Here is a 22,332-nt window from a genome sequence, read left to right on the forward strand (position 1 = left end):
CCTCTCCTCTGCTTCCCCCTCCCAGTCCTCTCCTCTGCTTTCCTCCCTCTCCCTGTCCTCTCCTCTACTTTCCTCCCTCTCCCTGTCCTCTCCTCTGCTTCCCCCTCCCAGTCCTCTCCTCTGCTTCCCCCTCCCTGTCCTCTCCTCTGCTTTCCTCCCTCTCCCTGTCCTCTCCTCTACTTTCCTCCCTCTCCCAGTCCTCTCCTCTACTTTCCTCACCCCTCCCTGTCCTCTCCTCTGCTTTCCTCCCTCTCCCTGTCCTCTCCTCTACCCCCCCCTCCCTGTCCTCTCCTCTGCTTTCCTCCCTCTCCCTGTCCTCTCCTCTACTTTCCTCCCTCTCCCAGTCCTCTCCTTTACTTTCCTCACCCCTCCCAGTCCTCTCCTCTGCTTTCCTCCCTCTGCCTGTCCTCTCCTCTGCTTTCCTCCCTCTCCCTGTCCTCTCCCCTACTTTCCTCCCCCCTCCCTGTCCTCTCCTCTGCTTTCCTCCCTCTCCCTGTCCTCTCCTCTACTTTCCTCCCTCTCCCAGTCCTCTCCTCTACTTTCCTCACCCCTCCCAGTCCTCTCCTCTGCTTCCCCCTCCCAGTCCTCTCTCCTCTGCTTCCCCCTCCCAGTCCTCTCCTTTCCTCCCTCTCCCTGTCCTCTCCCCTACTTTCCTCCCCCTCCCTGTCCTCTCCTCTGCTTTCCTCCCTCTCCCTGTCCTCTCCTCTACTTTCCTCCCTCTCCCAGTCCTCTCCTCTACTTTCCTCACCCCTCCCAGTCCTCTCCTCTGCTTCCCCCTCCCAGTCCTCTCCTCTGCTTCCCCCTCCCAGTCCTCTCCTTTCCTCCCTCTCCCTGTCCTCTCCCCTACTTTCCTCCCCCCTCCCTGTCCTCTCCTCTGCTTTCCTCCCTCTCCCTGTCCTCTCCTCTACTTTCCTCCCTCTCCCAGTCCTCTCCTCTACTTTCCTCACCCCTCCCAGTCCTCTCCTCTGCTTTCCTCCCTCTGCCTGTCCTCTCCTCTGCTTTCCTCCCTCTCCCTGTCCTCTCCTCTGCTTCCCCCTCCCAGTCCTCTCCTCTGCTTTCCTCCCTCTCCCTGTCCTCTCCTCTACTTTCCTCCCTCTCCCTGTCCTCTCCTCTGCTTCCCCCTCCCAGTCCTCTCCTCTGCTTCCCCCTCCCTGTCCTCTCCTCTGCTTTCCTCCCCCTCCCTGTCCTCTCCTCTACTTTCCTCCCTCTCCCAGTCCTCTCCTCTACTTTCCTCACCCCTCCCTGTCCTCTCCTCTGCTTTCCTCCCTCTCCCTGTCCTCTCCTCTGCCCCCCCCTCCCTGTCCTCTCCTCTGCTTTCCTCCCTCTCCCTGTCCTCTCCTCTACTTTCCTCCCTCTCCCAGTCCTCTCCTTTACTTTCCTCACCCCTCCCAGTCCTCTCCTCTGCTTTCCTCCCTCTGCCTGTCCTCTCCTCTGCTTTCCTCCCTCTCCCTGTCCTCTCCCCTACTTTCCTCCCCCTCCCTGTCCTCTCCTCTGCTTTCCTCCCTCTCCCTGTCCTCTCCTCTACTTTCCTCCCCTCCCAGTCCTCTCCTCTGCTTTCCTCCCTCTGCCTGTCCTCTCCTCTGCTTCCCCCTCCCAGTCCTCTCCTCTGCTTCCCCCTCCCAGTCCTCCCCTTTCCTCCCTCTCCCTGTCCTCTCCCCTACTTTCCTCCCCCCTCCCTGTCCTCTCCTCTGCTTTCCTCCCTCTCCCTGTCCTCTCCTCTACTTTCCTCCCTCTCCCAGTCCTCTCCTCTACTTTCCTCACCCCTCCCAGTCCTCTCCTCTGCTTTCCTCCCTCTGCCTGTCCTCTCCTCTGCTTTCCTCCCTCTCCCTGTCCTCTCCTCTGCTTCCCCCTCCCAGTCCTCTCCTCTGCTTCCCCTCCCAGTCCTCTCCTCTGCTTTCCTCCCTGTCCCTGTCCTCTCCTCTACTTTCCTTTCTCTCCCTGTCCTCTCCTCTGCTTCCCCCTCCCAGTCCTCTCCTCTGCTTCCCCCTCCCAGTCCTCTCCTCTGCTTTCCTCCCTCTCCCTGTCCTCTCCTCTACTTTCCTCCGCCTCCCTGTCCTCTCCTCTGCTTTCCTCCCTCTCCCTGTCCTCTCCTCTACTTTCCTCCCCCTCCCTGTCCTCTCCTCTACTTTCCTCCCCCTCCCTGTCCTCTCCTCTGCTTTCCTCCCTCTCCCTGTCCTCTCCTCTGCTTTCCTCCCCCCTCCCAGTCCTCTCCTCTGCTTTCCTCCCCCCTCCCAGTCCTCTCCTCTGCTTCCCCCTCCCTGTCCTCTCCTCTGCTTCCCCTCCCAGTCCTCTCCTCTACTTTCCTCCCTCTGCCAGTCCTCTCCTCTACTTTCCTCCCCCTCCCTGTCCTCTCCTCTACTTTATTCCCCCTCCCAGTCCTCTCCTCTACTTTCCTCCCCTCCCAGTCCTCTCCTCTACTTTCCTCCCCCTCCCAGTCCTCTCCTCTGCTTTCCTCCCCCTCCCAGTCGTCTCCTCTGCTTTCCTCCCCCTCCCTGTCCTCTCCTCTACTTTATTCCCCCTCCCAGTCCTCTCCTCTACTTTCCTCCCCCCTCCCAGTCCTCTCCTCTGCTTTATTCCCCCTCCCAGTCCTCTCCTCTACTTTCCTCCCCCTCCCAGTCCTCTCCTCTACTTTCCTCCCCCTCCCAGTCCTCTCCTCTGCTTTCCTCCCCCTCCCAGTCGTCTCCTCTGCTTTCCTCCCCTCCCAGTCCTCTCCTCTGCTTTCCTCCCCCTCCCTGTCCTCTCCTCTACTTTATTCCCCCTCCCAGTCCTCTCCTCTGCTTTCCTCCCCTCCCAGTCCTCTCCTCTGCTTTCCTCCCCCCTCCCAGTCCTCTCCTCTGCTTTCCTCCCCCTCCCAGTCCTCTCCTCTGCTTTCCTCCCCTCCCAGTCCTCTCCTCTGCTTTCCTCCCCCTCCCAGTCCTCTCCCTGCTCTCCTCCCCCTCCCAGTCCTCTCCTCTGCTTCCCCCTCCCTGTCCTCTCCTCTGCTTCCCCCTCCCAGTCCTCTCCTCTACTTTCCTCCCTCTGCCAGTCCTCTCCTCTACTTTCCTCCCCCTCCCTGTCCTCTCCTCTACTTTCTTCCCCCTCCCAGTCCTCTCCTCTACTTTATTCCCCCCTCCCAGTCCTCTCCTCTGCTTTCCTCCCCCTCCCAGTCCTCTCCTCTGCTTTCCTCCCCCCTCCCAGTCCTCTCCTCTGCTTTCCTCCCCCTCCCAGTCCTCTCCTCTGCTTTCCTCCCCCTCCCAGTCCTCTCCTCTGCTTTCCTCCCCCTCCCAGTCCTCTCCTCTGCTTTCCTCCCCCTCCCAGTCCTCTCCTCTGCTTTCCTCCCCCTCCCAGTCCTCTCCTCTGCTTTCCTCCCCCTCCCAGTCCTCTCCCCTGCTCTCCTCCCCCTCCCAGTCCTCTCCTCTGCTTTCCTCCCCCTCCCAGTCCTCTCCTCTGCTTTCCTCCTCCTCCCAGTCCTCTCCTCTGCTTTCCTCCCTCTCCCAGTCCTCTCCTCTGCTTTCCTCCCCCTCCCTCTCCTCTCCTCTACTTTCCTCCCGCCTCCCAGTCCTCTCCTCTGCTTTCCTCCCCCCCTCCCAGTCCTCTCCTCTGCTTTCCTCCCCCTCCCTCTCCTCTCCTCTGCTCTCCTCCCCCTCCCAGTCCTCTCCTCTGCTCTCCTCCTCCTCCCAGTCCTCTCCTCTGCTTTCCTCCCTCTCCCAGTCCTCTCCTCTGCTTTCCTCCCCCTCCCAGTCCTCTCCTCTGCTTTCCTCCCCCTCCCAGTCCTCTCCTCTGCTTTCCTCCCCTCCCAGTCCTCTCCTCTGCTTTCCTCCCCCTCCCAGTCCTCTCCTCTGCTTTCCTCCCCCCTCCCTCTCCTCTCGTCTACTTTCCTCCCGCCTCCCAGTCCTCTCCTCTGCTTTCCTCCCCCTCCCAGTCCTCTCCTCTGCTTTCCTCCCCCTCCCTCTCGTCTCCTCTGCTCTCCTCCCCCTCCCAGTCCTCTCCTCTGCTCTCCTCCTCCTCCCAGTCCTCTCCTCTGCTTTCCTCCCTCTCCCAGTCCTCTCCTCTGCTTTCCTCCCTCTCCCTGTCCTCTCCTCTGCTTCCCCCTCCCAGTCCTCTCCTCTACTTTCCTCCCTCTGCCAGTCCTCTCCTCTACTTTCCTCCCCCCTCCCTGTCCTCTCCTCTACTTTCCTCCCTCTGCCAGTCCTCTCCTCTACTTTCCTCCCCCTCCCAGTCCTCTCCTCTACTTTCCTCCCCCCTCCCTGTCCTCTCCTCTGCTTTCCTCCCTCTCCCAGTCCTCTCCTCTACTTTCCTCCCCCCTCCCTGTCCTCTCCTCTACTTTCCTCCCCCTCCCAGTCCTCTCCTCTGCTTTCCTCCCCCCTCCCAGTCCTCTCCTCTGCTTTCCTCCCCCTCCCAGTCCTCTCCTCTGCTTCCCCCTCCCAGTCCTCTCCTCTGCTTTCCTCCCCCTCCCAGTCCTCTCCTCTGCTTTCCTCCCCCTCCCAGTCCTCTCCTCTGCTTTCCTCCCCCTCCCAGTCCTCTCCTCTGCTTTCCTCCCCCTCCCAGTCCTCTCCTCTGCTTTCCTCCCTCTCCCAGTCCTCTCCTCTACTTTCCTCCCCCTCCCTTTCCTCCCCACCATCATCCCCTCTCCTCCCCACCACCGTCCCCTCTCCTCCCCACCATCATCCCCTCTCCTCCCGACCCCATCCCCCTCCCCCGACCCCATCCCCTCTCCTCCCCACCACCATCCTCTCCTCCCCACCACCATCCCTCTCCTCCCCACCACCGTCCCTCTCCTCCCCACCATCGTCCCCTCTCCTCCCCACCACCGTCCCCTCTCCTCCCCCACCAACATCCCCTCTCCTCCCCACCATCATCCCCTCTCCTCCCCACCATCGTCCCTCTCCTCCCCACAACCGTCCCCTCCTCCCCCACCATCATCTCCTCTCCTCCCCACCACCTTCCCCTCTCCTCCCCACCATCATCCCCTCTCCTCCCCACCACCGTCCCCTCTCCTCCCCACCATCGTCCCCTCTCCTCCCCACCATCATCCCTCTCCTCCCCACCACCGTCCCCTCTCCTCCCCACCATCGTCCCCTCTCCTCCCCACCATCGTCCCCTTTCCTCCCCACCATCGTCCCCTCTCCTCCCCCACCATCGTCCCCTCTCCTCCCCACCATCGTCCCCTCTCCTCCCCACCACCGTCCCCTCTCCTCCCCACCAACATCCCTCTCCTCCCCACCATCATCTCCTCTCCTCCCCACCACCTTCCCTCTCCTCCCCACCATCATCCCTCTCCTCCCCACCACCGTCCCCTCTCCTCCCCACCATCGTCCCCTCTCCTCCCCACCATCGTCCCCTTTCCTCCCCACCATCGTCCCTCTCCTCCCCACCATCGTCCCTCTCCTCCCCACCATCATTCCTCTCCTCCCCACCATCATTCCCTCTCCTCCCCACCATCATCTCCTCTCCTCCCCACCACCTTCCCCTCTCCTCCCCACCATCATCCCTCTCCTCCCCACCACCGTCCCCTCTCCTCCCCACCATCGTCCCCTCTCCTCCCCACCATCGTCCCCTTTCCTCCCCACCATCGTCCCCTCTCCTCCCCACCATCGTCCCCTCTCCTCCCCACCATCATTCCCTCTCCTCCCCACCATCATTCCCTCTCCTCCCCACCATCATTCCCTCTCCTCCCCACCATCATTCCCTCTCCTCCCCACCATCATCTCCTCTCCTCCCCACCACCTTCCCTCTCCTCCCCACCATCATCCCCTCTCCTCCCCACCACCGTCCCTCTCCTCCCCACCATCGTCCCCTCTCCTCCCCACCATCGTCCCCTTTCCTCCCCACCATCGTCCCCTCTCCTCCCCACCATCGTCCCCTCTCCTCCCCACCATCATTCCCTCTCCTCCCCACCATCATTCCCTCTCCTCCCCACCATCGTCCCCTCTCCTCCCCACCATCATTCCCTCTCCTCCCCACCATCATTCCTCTCCTCCCCACCATCATTCCCTCTCCTCCCCACCATCGTCCCCTCTCCTCCCCACCACCATCCCTCTCCTCCCCACCATCATTCCCTCTCCTCCCCACCATCGTCCCTCTCCTCCCCACAACCATCCCTCTCCTCCCCACCATCGTCCCCTCTCCTCCCCACCATCGTCCCCTCTCCTCCCCACCATCGTTCCCTCTCCTCCCCACCATCGTTCCCTCTCCTCCCCACAATCGTCCCTCTCCTCCCCACAACCATCCCCTCTCCTCCCCACCACCATCCCTCTCCTCCCCACCATCGTCCCCTCTCCTCCCCCAACCATCCCCTCTCCTCCCCACCATCGTCCCCCTCCTCCCCACCATCGTCCCCTCTCCTCCCCACCACCATCCCTCTCCTCCCCACCATCATCCCTCTCCTCCCCACCATCATCCCCTCTCCTCCCCACCACCGTCCCTCTCCTCCCCACCATCGTCCCTCTCCTCCCCACCATCGTCCCTCTCCTCCCCACCATCGTCCCCTCTCCTCCCCACCATCGTCCCTCTCCTCCCCCCCATCGTCCCCTCTCCTCCCCACCATCGTTCCCTCTCCTCCCCACCATCGTCCCTCTCCTCCCCACCATCGTTCCCTCTCCTCCCCACCAACATCCCCTCTCCTCCCCACCATCATCCCCTCTCCTCCCCACCACCATCCCCTCTCCTCCCCACCATCATCCCCTCTCCTCCCCACCATCGTCCCTCTCCTCCCCACCATCGTCCCCCTCCTCCCCACCATCGTCCCCTCTCCTCCCCACCACCATCCCCTCTCCTCCCCACCATCATCCCCTCTCCTCCCCACCACCACCCCCTCTCCTCCCCACCACCATCCCCTCTCCTCCCCACCACCATCCCCTCTCCTCCCCACCACCACTCCCTCTCCTCCCCACCACCATCCCCTCTCCTCCCCACCACCATCCCCTCTCCTCCCCACCACCATCCCTCTCCTCCCCACCATCGTCCCCTCTCCTCCCCCATCGTCCCTCTCCTCCCCACCATCGTCCCCTCTCCTCCCCCATCGTCCCTCTCCTCCCCACCATCGTTCCCTCTCCTCTCCACCATCGTCCCCTCTCCTCCCCACCATCGTCCCCTCTCCTCCCCCCATCGTCCCCTCTCCTCCACACCATTGTTCCCTCTCCTCTCCACCACCATCCCCTCTCCTCCCACCACCATCCCCTCTCCTCCCCACCATCGTCCCTCTCCTCCCCACCATCGTCCCCCTCTCCTCCCCCATCGTCCCCTCTCCTCCCCACCATCGTTCCTCTCCTCTCCACCATCGTCCCCTCTCCTCCCCACCATCGTCCCCTCTCCTCCCCCATCGTCCCCTCTCCTCCACACCATTGTTCCCTCTCCTCTCCACCACCATCCCCTCTCCTCCCCACCACCATCCCCTCTCCTCCCCACCATCGTCCCCTCTCCTCCCCACCACCATCCCTCCTCCCCACCATCGTCCCCTCTCCTCCCCACCACCGTCCCCTCTCCTCCCCACCAACATCCCCTCTCCTCCCCACCATCATCCCCTCTCCTCCCCACCATCGTCCCCTCTCCTCCCCACCAACGTCCCCTCTCCTCCCCCCATCGTCCCTCTCCTCCCCACCATCGTCCCTCTCCTCCCCACCACCGTCCCTCTCCTCCCCACCAACATCCCTCTCCTCCCCACCACCATCCCTCTCCTCCCCACCACCATCCCCTCTCCTCCCCACCACCGTCCCCTCTCCTCCCCACCATCGTCCCCTCTCCTCCCCACCACCGTCCCCTCTCCTCCCCACCACCATCCCCTCTCCTCCCCACCATCATCCCCTCTCCTCCCCACCATCGTCCCCTCTCCTCCCCACCACCGTCCCCTCTCCTCCCCACCATCATCTCTCCTCTCCTCCCCACCACCTTCCCCTCTCCTCCCCACCATCATCCCCTCTCCTCCCCACCACCGTCCCCTCTCCTCCCCACCATCGTCCCCTCTCCTCCCCACCATCATCCCCTCTCCTCCCCACCACCGTCCCCTCTCCTCCCCACCATCGTCCCCTCTCCTCCCCACCATCGTCCCCTCTCCTCCCCACCATCGTCCCCTCTCCTCCCCACCATCGTCCCCTCTCCTCCCCACCATCGTCCCCTCTCCTCCCCACCACCGTCCCCTCTCCTCCCCACCAACATCCCCTCTCCTCCCCACCATCATCCCCTCTCCTCCCCACCACCATCCCCTCTCCTCCCCACCATCATCCCCTCTCCTCCCCACCATCGTCCCCTCTCCTCCCCACCATCGTCCCCTCTCCTCCCCACCATCGTCCCCTCTCCTCCCCACCATCGTCCCCTCTCCTCCCCACCATCGTCCCCTCTCCTCCCCACCATCATTCCCTCTCCTCCCCACCATCATTCCCTCTCCTCCCCACCATCATCTCCTCTCCTCCCCACCACCTTCCCCTCTCCTCCCCACCATCATCCCCTCTCCTCCCCACCACCGTCCCCTCTCCTCCCCACCATCGTCCCCTCTCCTCCCCACCATCGTCCCCTTTCCTCCCCACCATCGTCCCCTCTCCTCCCCACCATCGTCCCTCTCCTCCCCACCATCATTCCCTCTCCTCCCCACCATCATTCCCTCTCCTCCCCACCATCATTCCCTCTCCTCCCCACCATCATTCCCTCTCCTCCCCACCATCATCTCCTCTCCTCCCCACCACCTTCCCCTCTCCTCCCCACCATCATCCCTCTCCTCCCCACCACCGTCCCCTCTCCTCCCCACCATCGTCCCTCTCCTCCCCACCATCGTCCCCTTTCCTCCCCACCATCGTCCCTCTCCTCCCCACCATCGTCCCTCTCCTCCCCACCATCATTCCCTCTCCTCCCCACCATCATTCCCTCTCCTCCCCACCATCGTCCCCTCTCCTCCCCACCATCATTCCCTCTCCTCCCCACCATCATTCCCTCTCCTCCCCACCATCATTCCCTCTCCTCCCCACCATCGTCCCCTCTCCTCCCCACCACCATCCCCTCTCCTCCCCACCATCATCCCCTCTCCTCCCCACCATCGTCCCCTCTCCTCCCCACAACCATCCCCTCTCCTCCCCACCATCGTCCCTCTCCTCCCCACCATCGTCCCCTCTCCTCCCCACCATCGTTCCCTCTCCTCCCCACCATCGTCCCCTCTCCTCCCCACCATCGTCCCCTCTCCTCCCCACAACCATCCCCTCTCCTCCCCACCACCATCCCCTCTCCTCCCCACCATCGTCCCCTCTCCTCCCCACCACCATCCCCTCTCCTCCCCACCATCGTCCCCTCTCCTCCCCACCATCGTCCCCTCTCCTCCCCACCATCGTTCCCTCTCCTCCCCACCATCGTCCCCTCTCCTCCCCACAACCATCCCCTCTCCTCCCCACCATCGTCCCCTCTCCTCCCCACCATCATCCCCTCTCCTCCCCACCATCGTCCCCTCTCCTCCCCACCATCGTCCCCTCTCCTCCCCACCACCATCCCCTCTCCTCCCCACCATCGTCCCCTCTCCTCCCCACCATCATTCCTCTCCTCCCCACCATCGTCCCCTCTCCTCCCCACCATCATCCCCTCTCCTCCCCACCATCATCCCCTCTCCTCCCCACCATCATCCCCTCTCCTCCCCACCATCGTCCCCTCTCCTCCCCACCACCATCCCCTCTCCTCCCCACCATCGTCCCCTCTCCTCCTCACCATCGTTCCCTCTCCTCCCCACCACCATCCCCTCTCCTCCCCACCATCGTCCCCTCTCCTCCCCACCATCGTTCCCTCTCCTCCCCCACCACCATCCCCTCTCCTCCCCACCACCATCCCTCTCCTCCTCACCATCGTTCCCTCTCCTCCCCACCACCATCCCTCTCCTCCCCACCATCGTCCCCTCTCCTCCCCACCACCATCCCCTCTCCTCTCCACCATCGTCCCCTCTCCTCCCCACCATTGTCCCCTCTCCTCTCCACCACCATCGTCCCCTCTCCTCCCCACCATCGTCCCCTCTCCTCCCCACCATCGTCCCCTCTCCTCTCCACCATCGTCCCCTCTCCTCTCCACCACCATCATCCCCTCTCCTCTCCACCACCGTCCCCTCTCCTCCCCACCATCGTCCCCTCTCCTCTCCACCATCGTCCCCTCTCCTCCCCACCACCATCCCCTCTCCTCCCCACCATCGTCCCCTCTCCTCTCCACCATCGTCCCCTCTCCTCCCCACCATCGTCCCCTCTCCTCCCCACCATCGTCCCCTCTCCTCCCCACCATCGTCCCCTCTCCTCTCCACCATCGTCCCCTCTCCTCCCCACCATCGTCCCCTCTCCTCCCCACCATCGTCCCCTCTCCTCCCCACCATCGTCCCCTCTCCTCCCCACCATCATCCCCTCTCCTCCCCACCATCGTCCCCTCTCCTCCCCACCATCGTCCCCTCTCCTCCCCACCACCATCCCCTCTCCTCTCCACCATCGTCCCCTCTCCTCCTCGTCCTGTCTGTTTTTTATATAACCATTATTTAACCAGGAATAATAACCAGAAGGTTAGAAACCTATTTTTGCAAGAGGGATCGTGCAAAGTAGATTTCCCTTTAAATAAAGTATTCAGGTAATCATTAAAGTAGGTTAAAGCATTCATTACCCCCCCAGGCCCAGCTGGAGGCCCAGAGGGTGACGGGGGAGTTTCAGAGGGCGGTGGAGATCCTGGGGGCGGCTAAAGAGACCATCGCCCTGGCAGAGGAGAGACTCCTGGAGGAGGACAGCAGACAGTTTGATTCAGCCTGGCAGGAGATGCTCAACCACGCCACCAACAGGGTGGGTAAACACACACTCTTGGTCCTGGAAAGCTACAGTGTGTGCAGACTGTGACCGACTGGGTTTGTTAGCTTGCTTAGCTTGATTAGGCATTTGTAGTAGCAATGGTCATCAAAATTGTTAAAAGGTTTTAAAACAAGTCTAATAAATACAACAGTTGGACAATGGATGAAGATACTCCGAACTAAATAATTTTTAAAATACATCAGATATTGACGGAATTATTGCAGATAAAAACATTTTACTAGCACAGAAAAATAGTGAATGGAGTTTTTGGTGGGAATTCACGTGTCTTTTTTTAATTGCACAAAAAACGGCCACCAAAATAAAGTGATCTTTCTTCTCTTTCTTGTGATGTGAGTGTAGAGACGGTGCGTTAAATCCCCGACCAAGCTTTTCCGTTCTTATATAGATGCAACGGAATGACAATGTATTCCACTGAGCCTATTTTAGCCATTACCAGTGTGTTTGACAGGTCATTACAAACGTTTCTGCGATTGTAACGTTAAGGGGAAAAACAAATGGCACATGGAAGAGTGGGAAGGAATTGCCAGAGTAAAATGAAAGCAATCAATCCAGCAAGATATAAGAGACAAGTAGATTTTGCTCCCCTCAAACACAGGAAATGAATGTCTGAAAAAGACTGATCCTCAGGGCGAGGCATGCACGTCACTATTAGTAGTAGTAGTAGCTTGATCTTGGTGGAATAGATCAAAGCACACACACCAAAGACTGACACTGCTAGACTGACTCTGCCACCCTATTGGCTGTTGCAGGTGATGGAGGCGGAGACGGCGAGGACTCGTAGCGAATTAGAGCACCGAAAGACGGCGAACCACTACAACGCCTGCATCAGTCATATGAGACAGCTGGAGAAGAAACTAAAACGCACCATCAACAAGTCCAGGTGTGTGTGTGTGTGTGTTTTGGTCCTTTGGGGAGAGGGAGGAAAGCAGAGGAGCGGACAGGGAGGGGTGAGGAAAGTAGAGGAGAGGACTGGGAGAGGGAGGAAAGTAGAGGAGAGGACTGGGAGAGGGAATGTGGGAGTAGAAGAAGACTAGCTGAGAAGATAAAGGAACGATACACACACTCAGCCGCCCCTATCTTGGGCCTCTCTGTGCTGAATGTGATGGCCTGCAGATGTTGGCCCGGTAGGCCTGTGCCTGTTGTGTATGAGTTTCGGCATAGTGTAGGTATATGTGTGTGTGATTGTATGTGTGTGTTTGAGATTTTTGGGGGTAGTGTGTGTGTGTTTGTACTATGTGTGAGTGTTGGAGTAGTGTGTGTGTGTGAGTTTGGGGGCGAAGTGTGTGTTTCCCTTAAGGGCCTGTGGAATGTAGCAGCTGTTGGAGGCGGAGTGTTATTTTTCCAGAGGTTCATGGTTGCTATAACGACTATACAGCGCTCTGAAAGAACTAGTGATTCAAATCTCTCTCTCTCTCTCTCTCTCTCTCTCTCTCTCTCTCTCTCTCTCTCACCTTCTCTCTCTCCCCCTCTCTCTCTCTCTCTCTCGCCTTCTCTCTCTCCCCCCTCTCTCTCTCTCTCTCTCTCTCTCTCTCTCTCTCTCTCTCTCTCTCTCTCTCTCTCTCTCACCTTCTCTCTCTCCCCCCTCTCTCTCTCTCTCTCTCTCTCTCTCTCGCCTTCTCTCCCCCTCTCTCTCTCTCTCTCTCTCTCTCTCGCCTTCTCTCCCCCCCTCTCTCTCTCTCTCTCTCTCTCTCTCTCTCTCTCTCGCCTTCTTTCTCTCCCCCTCTCTCTCTCTCTCTCCCTCTCTCTCTCTCGTCCGTCTTCTCTCTCTCTCTCACCTTCTCTCTCTCTATCTCTCTCTCTTGCCTTCTCTCTCTCTCACCTTCTCCCTCTCTCTTGCCTTCTCTCTCTCTCTCTCTCTCTCTCTCTCTCTCTCTCTCTCTCTCTCTCTCTCTCTCGCCTCTCTCTCTCCCCCGTTCTCTCCCCCGCTCTCTCTCTCTCCCCCCGCTCTCTCTCTCCCCGCTCCCTCTCTTTCTCTCTCTCCCCCGCTCTCTCTCTCTCCCCGCTCTCTCTCTCCCCCGCTCTCTCTCTCTCCCCTGCTCTCTCTCTCTCCCCGCTCTCTCTCTCCCCTGCTCTCTCTCTCTCCCCCACTCCCTCTCTCTCCCCTGCTCTCTCTCTCTCCCCTGCTCTCTCTCTCCCCCGCTCTCTCTCTCCCCCCCTCTCTCTCTCCCCCACTCTCTCTCTCTCCCCCGCTCTCTCTCTCCCCCGCTCTCTCTCTCCCCCGCTCCCTCTCTCTCCCCTGCTCTCTCTCTCTCCCCCGCTCTCTCTCTCCCCCGCTCTCTCTCTCTCCCCCCTCCCTCTCTCTCCCCTGCTCTCTCTCTCTCCCCCGCTCTCTCTCTCCCCCGCTCTCTCTCTCTCCCCTGCTCTCTCTCTCTCCCCCGCTCTCTCTCCCCGCTCTCTCTCTCTCCCCTGCTCTCTCTCTCCCCCCCGCTCTCCCCCCCCGCTCTCTCTCTCTCCCCTGCTCTCTCTCTCTCCCCCGCTCTCTCTCCAACTGCAGGCCATATTTTGAACTGAAGGCAAAATACTACCTACAACTTGAGGTATGTACAGTGTTTATTGTTGCCATAGATACACAATAAGTTGTTTGTGTGTTGTAACACCCTGTGTTGTAATGTCTCTTCTTCTCTCTCAGCAACTAAGACGACATGTAGACAAGTTTCAGGCCAAGCTGACCGTTGCCAAGGCAGACTACCGCACAACGCTGCATCACCTAGAGACCATCTCCGAGGAGATCCACTCCCGGCGACACTCCATCACCATGGGAACCAGAGGGAGGGGCGTGGGGGCTGAGGGGGAGGGGGGAAATGAGGACATCACCAACTTCAAGATGGAGTCAGACGGACTGTCCTGTGAGTGTCACACACACACATACGTGCACACAGCCAGGCTTTAATGTGTGTATCTTTGTGTGTATGTTAATTTGTGTGTGTTTTCCAGTGGCATCTGTGACGTTTGATGAAGGCGGTAACTGTGGTGGATCAGAGGAAGAGACAAAAACACACTCCACTTCCACTCCCCTCGATATGCCCTCCTCTTCTCTCCATCCCTACCCCTCCACCCCTCTGGACCTGCCCTCCTCCTCATTCTCCACCCCCTCTGCCTACCTCTCCCCCTGCCCATCCCTTATGTCCTCGTCCTGTCCCAGTGCCATGGAGGGACACAGTCCAGGCGGCTGGCTAAGCCCAGAGTGGAGGTGTGGTTCTCCTCTCCTCGGTCCACGCTCTCAGTGCAGTGGAGCCTCCTCCCCAGACTGCGACCAGGAAAGAGGTGTGTGTGTATGTGTTTTTCCGGTGACTTTGTGTCTATAAATGTGTTAACTGTTTGGATTATTGTTGGGCTACTGTTTATAGGATTGTATGTTAGAAAATACGTTTATTCACCTTTAACTCTGCTGTGTGTGTGTGTGTGTGTGTGTGTGTGTGTGTGTGTGTGTGTGTGTGTGTGTGTGTGTGTGTGTGTGTGTGTGTGTGTGTGTGTGTGTGTGTGTGTGTGTGTGTAGGGGACAGAGCAGGGGCGCGGAGCAGAAGTTGGAGGCAGGTCTAAGTAAGCTGACCCTAACAATAACACACCCACTGCATCCTGGGAACGACGACTCCAAAGATGACCCCAAGACGACCTCCAGCTCCGCCACTACAACACATATTCCCAACCTTACCATCCTCCAGACCAACAGCGCCTAACAGACAGACAACTTCACCTCTTACCCTTGACCCTTGAGTCATGACCTTTAAGCCTAAACTCTAACTGAGCGTTTCTATGAACTTCAGTAACATTACAATGTGTTTTATTCACTCCAGGGACAAATCTGAAATCACACCCTATTCCATGCATAGGAAATAAGGAATAGTGGCAATAGGGTGCCATTTTGGATCTTGCCCAGAACTGATCTGGAATAACCTGGAAAGGGAAATAAACTTGGGGATTGTGGGGGATCATAGCCAGGCAAGTCTATTGTCTACACCTTAAAACACTCCAAACCAAGGAAGGGTGTAAAAGAGACATTGCTATGGCTGTGTCCCAATCTTCCAAAAAGGGTGGACTTTCACAATCACTGTCATGGATTTAAAAGCTATTGATTGGTGTAAGCTGGGGGGAGTTTCCACTATTGTGACATGTTGGAATGATCCTGGAGAGAGATATGTAAAAATGGCTGTTGAGCCCCCCGGCTCCCCTGATCCCACAACGTGTGTGAGCGGCAGAGGTTACTGTGGTCTCAGTGCATGCGCACGCGTGTGTGTGTGTGTGTGTGTGTGTGTGTGTGTGTGTGTGTGTGTGTGTGTGTGTGTGTGTGTGTGTGTGTGTGTGTGTGTGTGTGTGTGTGTGTGTGTCAGAGGAACAGCATGTTACTGCAGTTTTTCTCCCTCACATAGACTGACTGGGGTTGTTACTGCAGTTTTTCTCCCTCACATAGACTGACTGGGGTTGTTACTGCAGTTTTTCTGCCTCACATAGACTGACTGGGGTTGTTACTGCAGTTTTTCTCCCTCACATAGACTGACTGGGGTTGTTACTGCAGTTTTTCTCCCTCACATAGACTGACTGGGGTTGTTACTGCAGTTTTTCTGCCTCACATAGACTGACTGGGGTTGTTACTGCAGTTTTTCTCCCTCACATAGACTGAATGGGGTTGTTACTGCAGTTTTTCTTCCTCACATAGACTGACTGGGGTTGTTACTGCAGTTTTTCTCCCTCACATAGACTGACTGGGGTTGTTACTGCAGTTTTTCTGCCTCACATAGACTGACTGGGGTTGTTACTGCAGTTTTTCTCCCTCACATAGACTGAAAGGGGTTGTTACTGCAGTTTTTCTGCCTCACATAGACTGACTGGGGTTGTTACTGCAGTTTTTCTGCCTCACATAGACTGACTGGGGTTGTTACTGCAGTTTTTCTGCCTCACATAGACTGACTGGGGTTGTTACTGCAGTTTTTCTCCCTCACATAGACTGACTGGGGTTGTTACTGCAGTTTTCTCCCTCACATAGACTGACTGGGGTTGTTACTGCAGTTTTTCTCCCTCACATAGACTGACTGGGGTTGTTACTGCAGTTTTTCTCCCTCACATAGACTGACTGGGGTTGTTACTGCAGTTTTTCTCCCTCACATAGACTGACTGGGGTTGTTTGCCATTACTATGTGTTGTGCGTGTTTGTGTGTGTCGCTATGCGTGGTAGGTAGGGCGACAGTGTGTGTAGAGACTGTTTCAGTGCAGTTGTAGTGTTGGTGTATGACTCCTGTATGGTGTATGGGGAGAGTACAGCCTGACTTCAGTAGAGAGAGTCTATATTTATGCTCTATGTCTCTGACCTACACTATGTATCTGTTCTTAGAATAAAACACGTCCTGACACTTCATTGTGTGTGTCTGTGTGTGTCTGTGTGTGTCTGTGTGTGTCTGACACTGACACACTGTAGCCAGACAAACAGGAAACTGCCCCCCAACACACTCACACACTTTAACCCCAAAGTCACCATTGTGTCTCTCCCTCAATGCTAATGGATGTAAACAAACACTACCTGACACACACACACACACACACACACACACACACACACACACACACACACACACACACACACACACACACACACACACACACACACACACACACACACACACACACACACACACACACACACACACACACACACACACACACTGGCGAGAGTGTTTCCTTCCTGCTACTCTCAGCTGGTGCAGTGTTATCTCGTGACTTGCGTCAGAGCTCTGAGACTCACTGTCTGTGTGTGTGTCCTTTTCTGGGCCGGAATCCAACCCGGATCTGCCTATTCCAAATCAGTCAGTTACACCTTGTCCCAGTCCTTAAAGGCCTGATAGAGGCTGCACAACCTAATCAACAGGCTGGCCACAGCTAGGAACTATATCTCAACCTCGGTGATAAGGGCCTTAGCGGGCAATCCCCAGAGCCTAGTACCTATGCTGTCTAACTCCTCAACCTAACATGCTTCCTGCTGTTCAGGTCAGAGCTTTCACTTTAGACATTATAAGGATAATCTCTCCTGTCTGGCAAGGCCTAGATGAAATCCTTCACAGACTCCTACCAATGTCCTAGTACTATAGTCTGGTACCATGTCCCTTTATTCTAAAATGTATGATTTCAGATGAATTAATCAGAATCTCAAAATCCTCAATTGATCAAATGAATTAGATAAGACAACAACTTGTATGACTCTTTGACGACTCCAGGTTTGGAACATCAAAGCAAAGTTTATTCAACTTCTAGTTTATTATCAAATTCATGCCAGCATTATAAATGTAAATTCAAGATACCCTCTGGGCTTTCACCTAAACCTTAGGACTTCACTATGTCTATATCATTTTATGAGAAACACTTTTAATAACAAGAAAAAGTAGTCTTAACTTCATAAAACAATACAATAGTTTCTAAATGTTTCTAAAAGGTGAAACATGTAATAAATGAATACAAATATATATATGTATTTAAAAATATCTAATCATACAACTACAATAATAGAAAAATAATGGTTAAAAACGCAGTCTTCAATAACAGCTCATCATTCCCCAACTGAACATCAATACCCCTACTAAACTCCTCTACTCAGTACATACCCCAACTTCACCAAATATATATATTTTTTTAGCTCTCATAGTATTTTCCATAACATGTTTATTTCATCAATAAAGTCATAGTTTATTCATTTTCAACAACTCTGCATGTTCTTTTATTTCATCAATAAAGTCATAGTTTATTCATTTTCAATAACACTCTCTGCATGTTCTTTTATTTCATCAATACAGTCATAGCTCCATCCATTTCATCAGCACTTCTCAATTCCTTTCTTTCCCCATCAACTACTCAACCACTCTGTACTCTGATCGTGTATTTTTCTAAGTGTGTCTGTCCTTGTAATATCTTGGCCCAAACGGGTGTGTATTTAGGCTCTGGAAGAACTTATAAGAATTAATGTTTGTGTTTGTGTGTGTGAATGTAATTCTGTGGGTGTATATGTACTCTGTGGGTGGTTAGCCATTAGCCTGTGTGTGTGTTGTGCCAGCTGTGACCTTGAGTTTGTGTGTGTGTGTGAGTGAATGTGCACGTTTTATTCTGTGTGTGTGTGTATGTAAAACTGTTATCGAATGGAGAGTGTGTTGTGAACTGCTGTAACCCTAAGGATGAGGAGAGATGACCCGCCTCAAGGTACGAATGTTGAGAATTTGGACTGTGACCATTGAAATCGTTGTACTCATTGGTCCTCTATAAAAAGTCAGAAGTTCCTGGGCACTGGTCATTCCGCCATGTCCCTCCGTGTCTTCCTGGCAGTGGTGGTTGCTGTTCTCTATCTGTCCCCGGTAATGTTATCCCGGGCTGGGGACAGGACAGAGGGGACTCCCGGTCCATCCTACGTGGCCGCAGTCTACGAGCACAAGGTGATTCTGAACCCAGAGCCGCATGTGCCTCTGTCTCGGGCCGCGGCGCTCGAGCACATGATGAGGAACCTGAAGGTCTATGAGGAGCAGGCCGCGCGGGCAGCGGAACAGGTAGGTACATCTGTGGGAGGGACTGGGAGATGGTCTTCTCTTTCAATGAATACAACTAGATTTGTTAATACAGGGCTGGAACAAAGCCTGCACACCCTGCAGATAAGCTCTAGAGGACTGGATCAGACACCTTTGACCAGGAGGATAAACATCAATCTGAAGTTCTTGAGTTAACAGCTTTACAGCTCCATTTACCCCTTTCTGGCACGTTACTGTTCCATCACAACACACATAGAGAAACAACCTCCACGTCCCACTCTCTTGCTCTCTCTCCTCGTCTCGGTCTTTCTAATTTAAAAGGATTCATTGGCATGGAAAGTGTTATACATTGCCAAAGCAAACATAGACACTTTCTCTGACTCTCTTCCAGGGGGCTCAGATCATAGTATTTCCAGAAGACGGTATCCATGGGTTCAACTTCAGCCGTCTGTCCATCTCTGGTTACCTAGAGACCATCCCTGACCCACTGACTGAGGACTGGAACCCCTGTACACAACCTGACAGACACAATCACACTGAGGTATTCACACGCACATGCACACACACCTTTACTTAGTGGTCCTTCTGTAGCTCAGTTGGTAGAGCATGGCGCTTGTAACGCCAGGGTAGTGGGTTCGATTCCCAGGACCACCCATACGTAGAATGTATGCACACATGACTGTAAGTCGCTTTGGATAAAAGCGTCTGCTAAATGGCATATTATATTATATTATTTACTTACCACCATCCCTGTCTAATGTCATCAATTTTAATGTGTGTTCTGCCCTGTTCTCTCTCAGGTCCTCCAGAGTTTGAGCTGCATGGCTCGACACCACCAACTGTACCTGGTGGCAAACATGCCTGACCTCCAGCCCTGCCCTCTGACCTCTCACCCCCACCTTGACCCCTCTCAAACTCCCTGCCCCCCTGATGGGCGCTGGCAGTTCAACACTGATGTCGTCTTCAGGTTGGTGGTAAATGGGTTGTTTCTGTTTTAAACACGTTTCTTGATCCTGTGAGAAAATAATTTATTGTACAGGGAGCACTACAGGTATTCTAAACTTCTCTTGGAATACGGGGAATTACATGATATTGCATTTGTATTGATTTCCTAAAGCTTTTTAGTGTTATACAGAAGTGACTTGGAATCATGTTTTTGCTTTACTGTTAAGAAGAGCTTTCAACCATTCTCAACCATCAACCAGTCTCTATAGGTCTTAAAAATATATATTTTTTAAATTAACAATTGTTTTATTTTTACAAAAGGATTTGGGTTATATAGATGAAAATACATGTAGTTTTCCCATTCACTGCAGGTCTGATGGTTCCCTGGCGGCTCGCTACCACAAACAAAACCTGTTCTTCGAGAAGGAATTCGATACCCCGCCCAGACTAGAGGTGGTGACCTTTGACACGCCGTTCGCTGGACGGTTTGGAGTGTTCACCTGCTTTGACATCCTGTTTCACGACCCTACTGTCACACTACTGGAGAAGGTACACAAAGTCGCACAATGTTTCAATACGGATGCAAATGAATTCATCCAAAGTCTTAATGTTTGTCTTCATCTCTCTCAGGGTATCAGACAGATGATCTTCCCCACAGCCTGGATGAATCTACTTCCTCTACTAACAGCGGTTCAGATCCAGAGAGGGGTCAGTCTGGGAGCTAACGTCACTCTGCTGGCGGCTAACCTCAGGCATGACAGCAAGGCTATGACGGGCAGCGGCATCTTCACCCCTAGTACTTCCCTCTATCACCACGCCTTCCACCACCCTGGGGAGCCAGAGGAGGGGAAGCTGCTGGTGTTGAGGATACCTGTACTGGACAGTGACTGGCTGGCAACACAGAAGCAGGCAAAGGGGCAGGAAGAGACAGGAGGACAGGGTGAGGCAAAGGGGCAGATAGGAGAAGAGGGTGAGGCAAAGGGGCAGGGGGAGATAGGAGGAGAGGGTGAGGGTGAACCTCTCTCCGCTTCTCTTCCTATCCTCTCTCCCAATCCCTCCCCATCCCCCTCTCACTTCATCTCCTCTATGATGTGTGACCCATTCTCCTTCGTCCTGCTGCATGGTTCAGAGGGCCAGCTGACTGTGTGTGACGGTCCTCTCTGCTGCCACCTGCAGTACCGACGGTCCCCACAGGGTGGCAATACGGAGCTCTATGCTCTAGGGGCATTCGCTGGCAATCACACGGCTGACGGACACTTCGCCTTGCAGGTAGGGAGAAACATTTACATTACATGCATGCATTACAACCAGGGTTGGGGTCAATTACATTTCAATTCCAGTCAATTCAGGAAGTACACTGAAATTTAAATTCAACATTTCTTCATGCGTCTTCATGAGGAAAATTCGGAATTTGGTTTACTTTCTGAATTGACTGGAATTGAAATGGAATTGAACCCAACTCTGATCACAGCTTACATTTGGAACTGGTAGGGATCCTGCCTTGTGCATACTTGCAATGTTTTACATCTTTTTTTATATAAGTCTACCATTCTACAAGTTCCTTTCAGTTTTAGTAATTTAGCAGAGCTACTTACAGATGCAATTAGCAATTAGTGCCTTGCTCAAGGGCACATTGGCAGATTTTTCACTTAGTCGTCTCATGGTATCAATGATTAATGATTAATCCTTCACCCTCCAGGTGTGTGCGTTGGTCCGGTGCTCGGGGTCAGAGGTCAGCTCCTGTGGAAAGGAAGTGGAGGAGGCAGAGTCAAGACTGGACTTCCGGTTGGAGGGGAAGTTTGGAACGCGTTACGTTTACCCATCATTGCTAGGTAGTGGCATGGTTGTAGATGGACCCGACCGGATCGAGAAGACCACAGATGGTCGAGTGACTATGGAACACTCAGGGATGTCCGTCGGACTGGTGACTGCATGTCTCTACGGCAGGGTGTACGACCAGGACTAGGGTGCGTGTGTGAGTGTGAAAGTGTGTGAGAGAGAGAGAGAGAGAGAGAGAGAGAGAGAGAGAGAGAGAGAGAGAGAGAGAGAATAAAGTAAATAAATGTTCTCCAACCTCTTTGTTCTCTGTACCGTTTCTGTATCATCTAAAGCAGCTATTCCCAAACTGGGGTACAGGAGTACCCCAAATAAAATGTGATTCACTTTAAAAAAATATATATATACAGTTGAAGTTAGAAGTTTACTTACACTTAGGTTGGAGTCATTAAAACTCATTTTTCAACCACTCCACAAATTTCAAGTTAACAAATTAATTTTGGCAAGTCGGTTAGGACGTCTACTTTGTGCATGACACAAGTAATGTTCCAACAATTGTTTACAGACAGTTTATTTCACTGTATCACAATTCCAGTGGGTCAGAAGTTTACATACACTAAGTTGACTTTGCCTTTAAACAGCTTGGAAATTTACAGAAAATGATGCCATGGCTTTAGAAGTTTCTGATAGGCTAATTGACATAATTTGAGTCAACTGGAGGTGTACCTGTGGACGTATTTCAAGGCCTACCTTCTAACTCAGTGACTCTTTGCTTGACATCATTTTTTTGTAGACCTCCACAAGTCTGGTTCATCCTGGGAGCAATTTCCAAATGCCTGAAGGTACCACGTTCATCTGAACAAACAAAAGTACGCAAATATAAACACCATGGGACCACAAAGCCATCCTACCGCTCAGGAAGAAGACGCGTTCTGTCTTGTAAAGATGAACGTACTTTGGTGCGAAAAGTGAAGGTTATTTCGATATAGGACTCATTTTGATGTGGATATAGATACTTTTGTACCTGTTTCCTCCAGCATCTTCACAAGGTCCTTTGCTGTTATTCTGGGATTGATTTGCACTTTTCGCACCAAAGTACGTTCATCTCTAGGAGACAGAACGCGTCTCCTTCCTGAGCGGTATGATGGCTGCGTGGTCCCATGGTGTTTATACTTGCGTACTATTGTTTGTGAACGTGGTACCTTCAGGCGTTTTGGAAAATGCTCCCAAGGATGAACCAGACTTGTGGAGGTCTACAATTTTTTGTTATGAGGTCTTGGCTGATTTTTGTATTGATTTCCCCATGATGTCAAGCAAAGAGGCATTGAGTT

The 22,332-nt window shown here is 54.8% G+C and overlaps 2 protein-coding genes across 2 annotated transcripts in view; both read left to right on the forward strand.

The window, feature by feature from the left end:
* The window catches only part of LOC127909908 (SH3 domain-binding protein 5-like), a 32,001-nt gene extending 17,897 nt beyond the window's left edge, over window positions 1–14,104 (forward strand). The window contains exons 4-8 of the mRNA XM_052472373.1: window positions 10,593–10,757; window positions 11,534–11,664; window positions 13,279–13,321; window positions 13,414–13,630; window positions 13,719–14,104. Of these exons, the coding sequence (XP_052328333.1) occupies window positions 10,593–10,757; window positions 11,534–11,664; window positions 13,279–13,321; window positions 13,414–13,630; window positions 13,719–14,089 (927 nt within the window). The 3' untranslated portion in view covers window positions 14,090–14,104. The remainder of the gene's footprint in view (window positions 1–10,592; window positions 10,758–11,533; window positions 11,665–13,278; window positions 13,322–13,413; window positions 13,631–13,718) is intronic.
* A 3,927-nt stretch (window positions 14,105–18,031) lies between these two features.
* Window positions 18,032–21,264, forward strand: btd (biotinidase). The gene is made up of 6 exons (XM_035767668.2): window positions 18,032–18,301; window positions 18,672–18,821; window positions 19,081–19,247; window positions 19,597–19,774; window positions 19,856–20,494; window positions 20,925–21,264. The coding sequence occupies exons 1-6, from the start codon at window positions 18,059–18,061 to the stop codon at window positions 21,189–21,191; spliced, it is 1,644 nt and encodes a 547-aa protein (XP_035623561.1). The 5' UTR covers window positions 18,032–18,058; the 3' UTR covers window positions 21,192–21,264.
* The last annotated feature ends 1,068 nt before the right edge of the window (window positions 21,265–22,332 follow it).

The sequence above is a fragment of the Oncorhynchus keta genome, chromosome 20 (genome assembly GCF_023373465.1).
Source record: "Oncorhynchus keta strain PuntledgeMale-10-30-2019 chromosome 20, Oket_V2, whole genome shotgun sequence".
Lineage (NCBI taxonomy): Eukaryota > Metazoa > Chordata > Actinopteri > Salmoniformes > Salmonidae > Oncorhynchus > Oncorhynchus keta.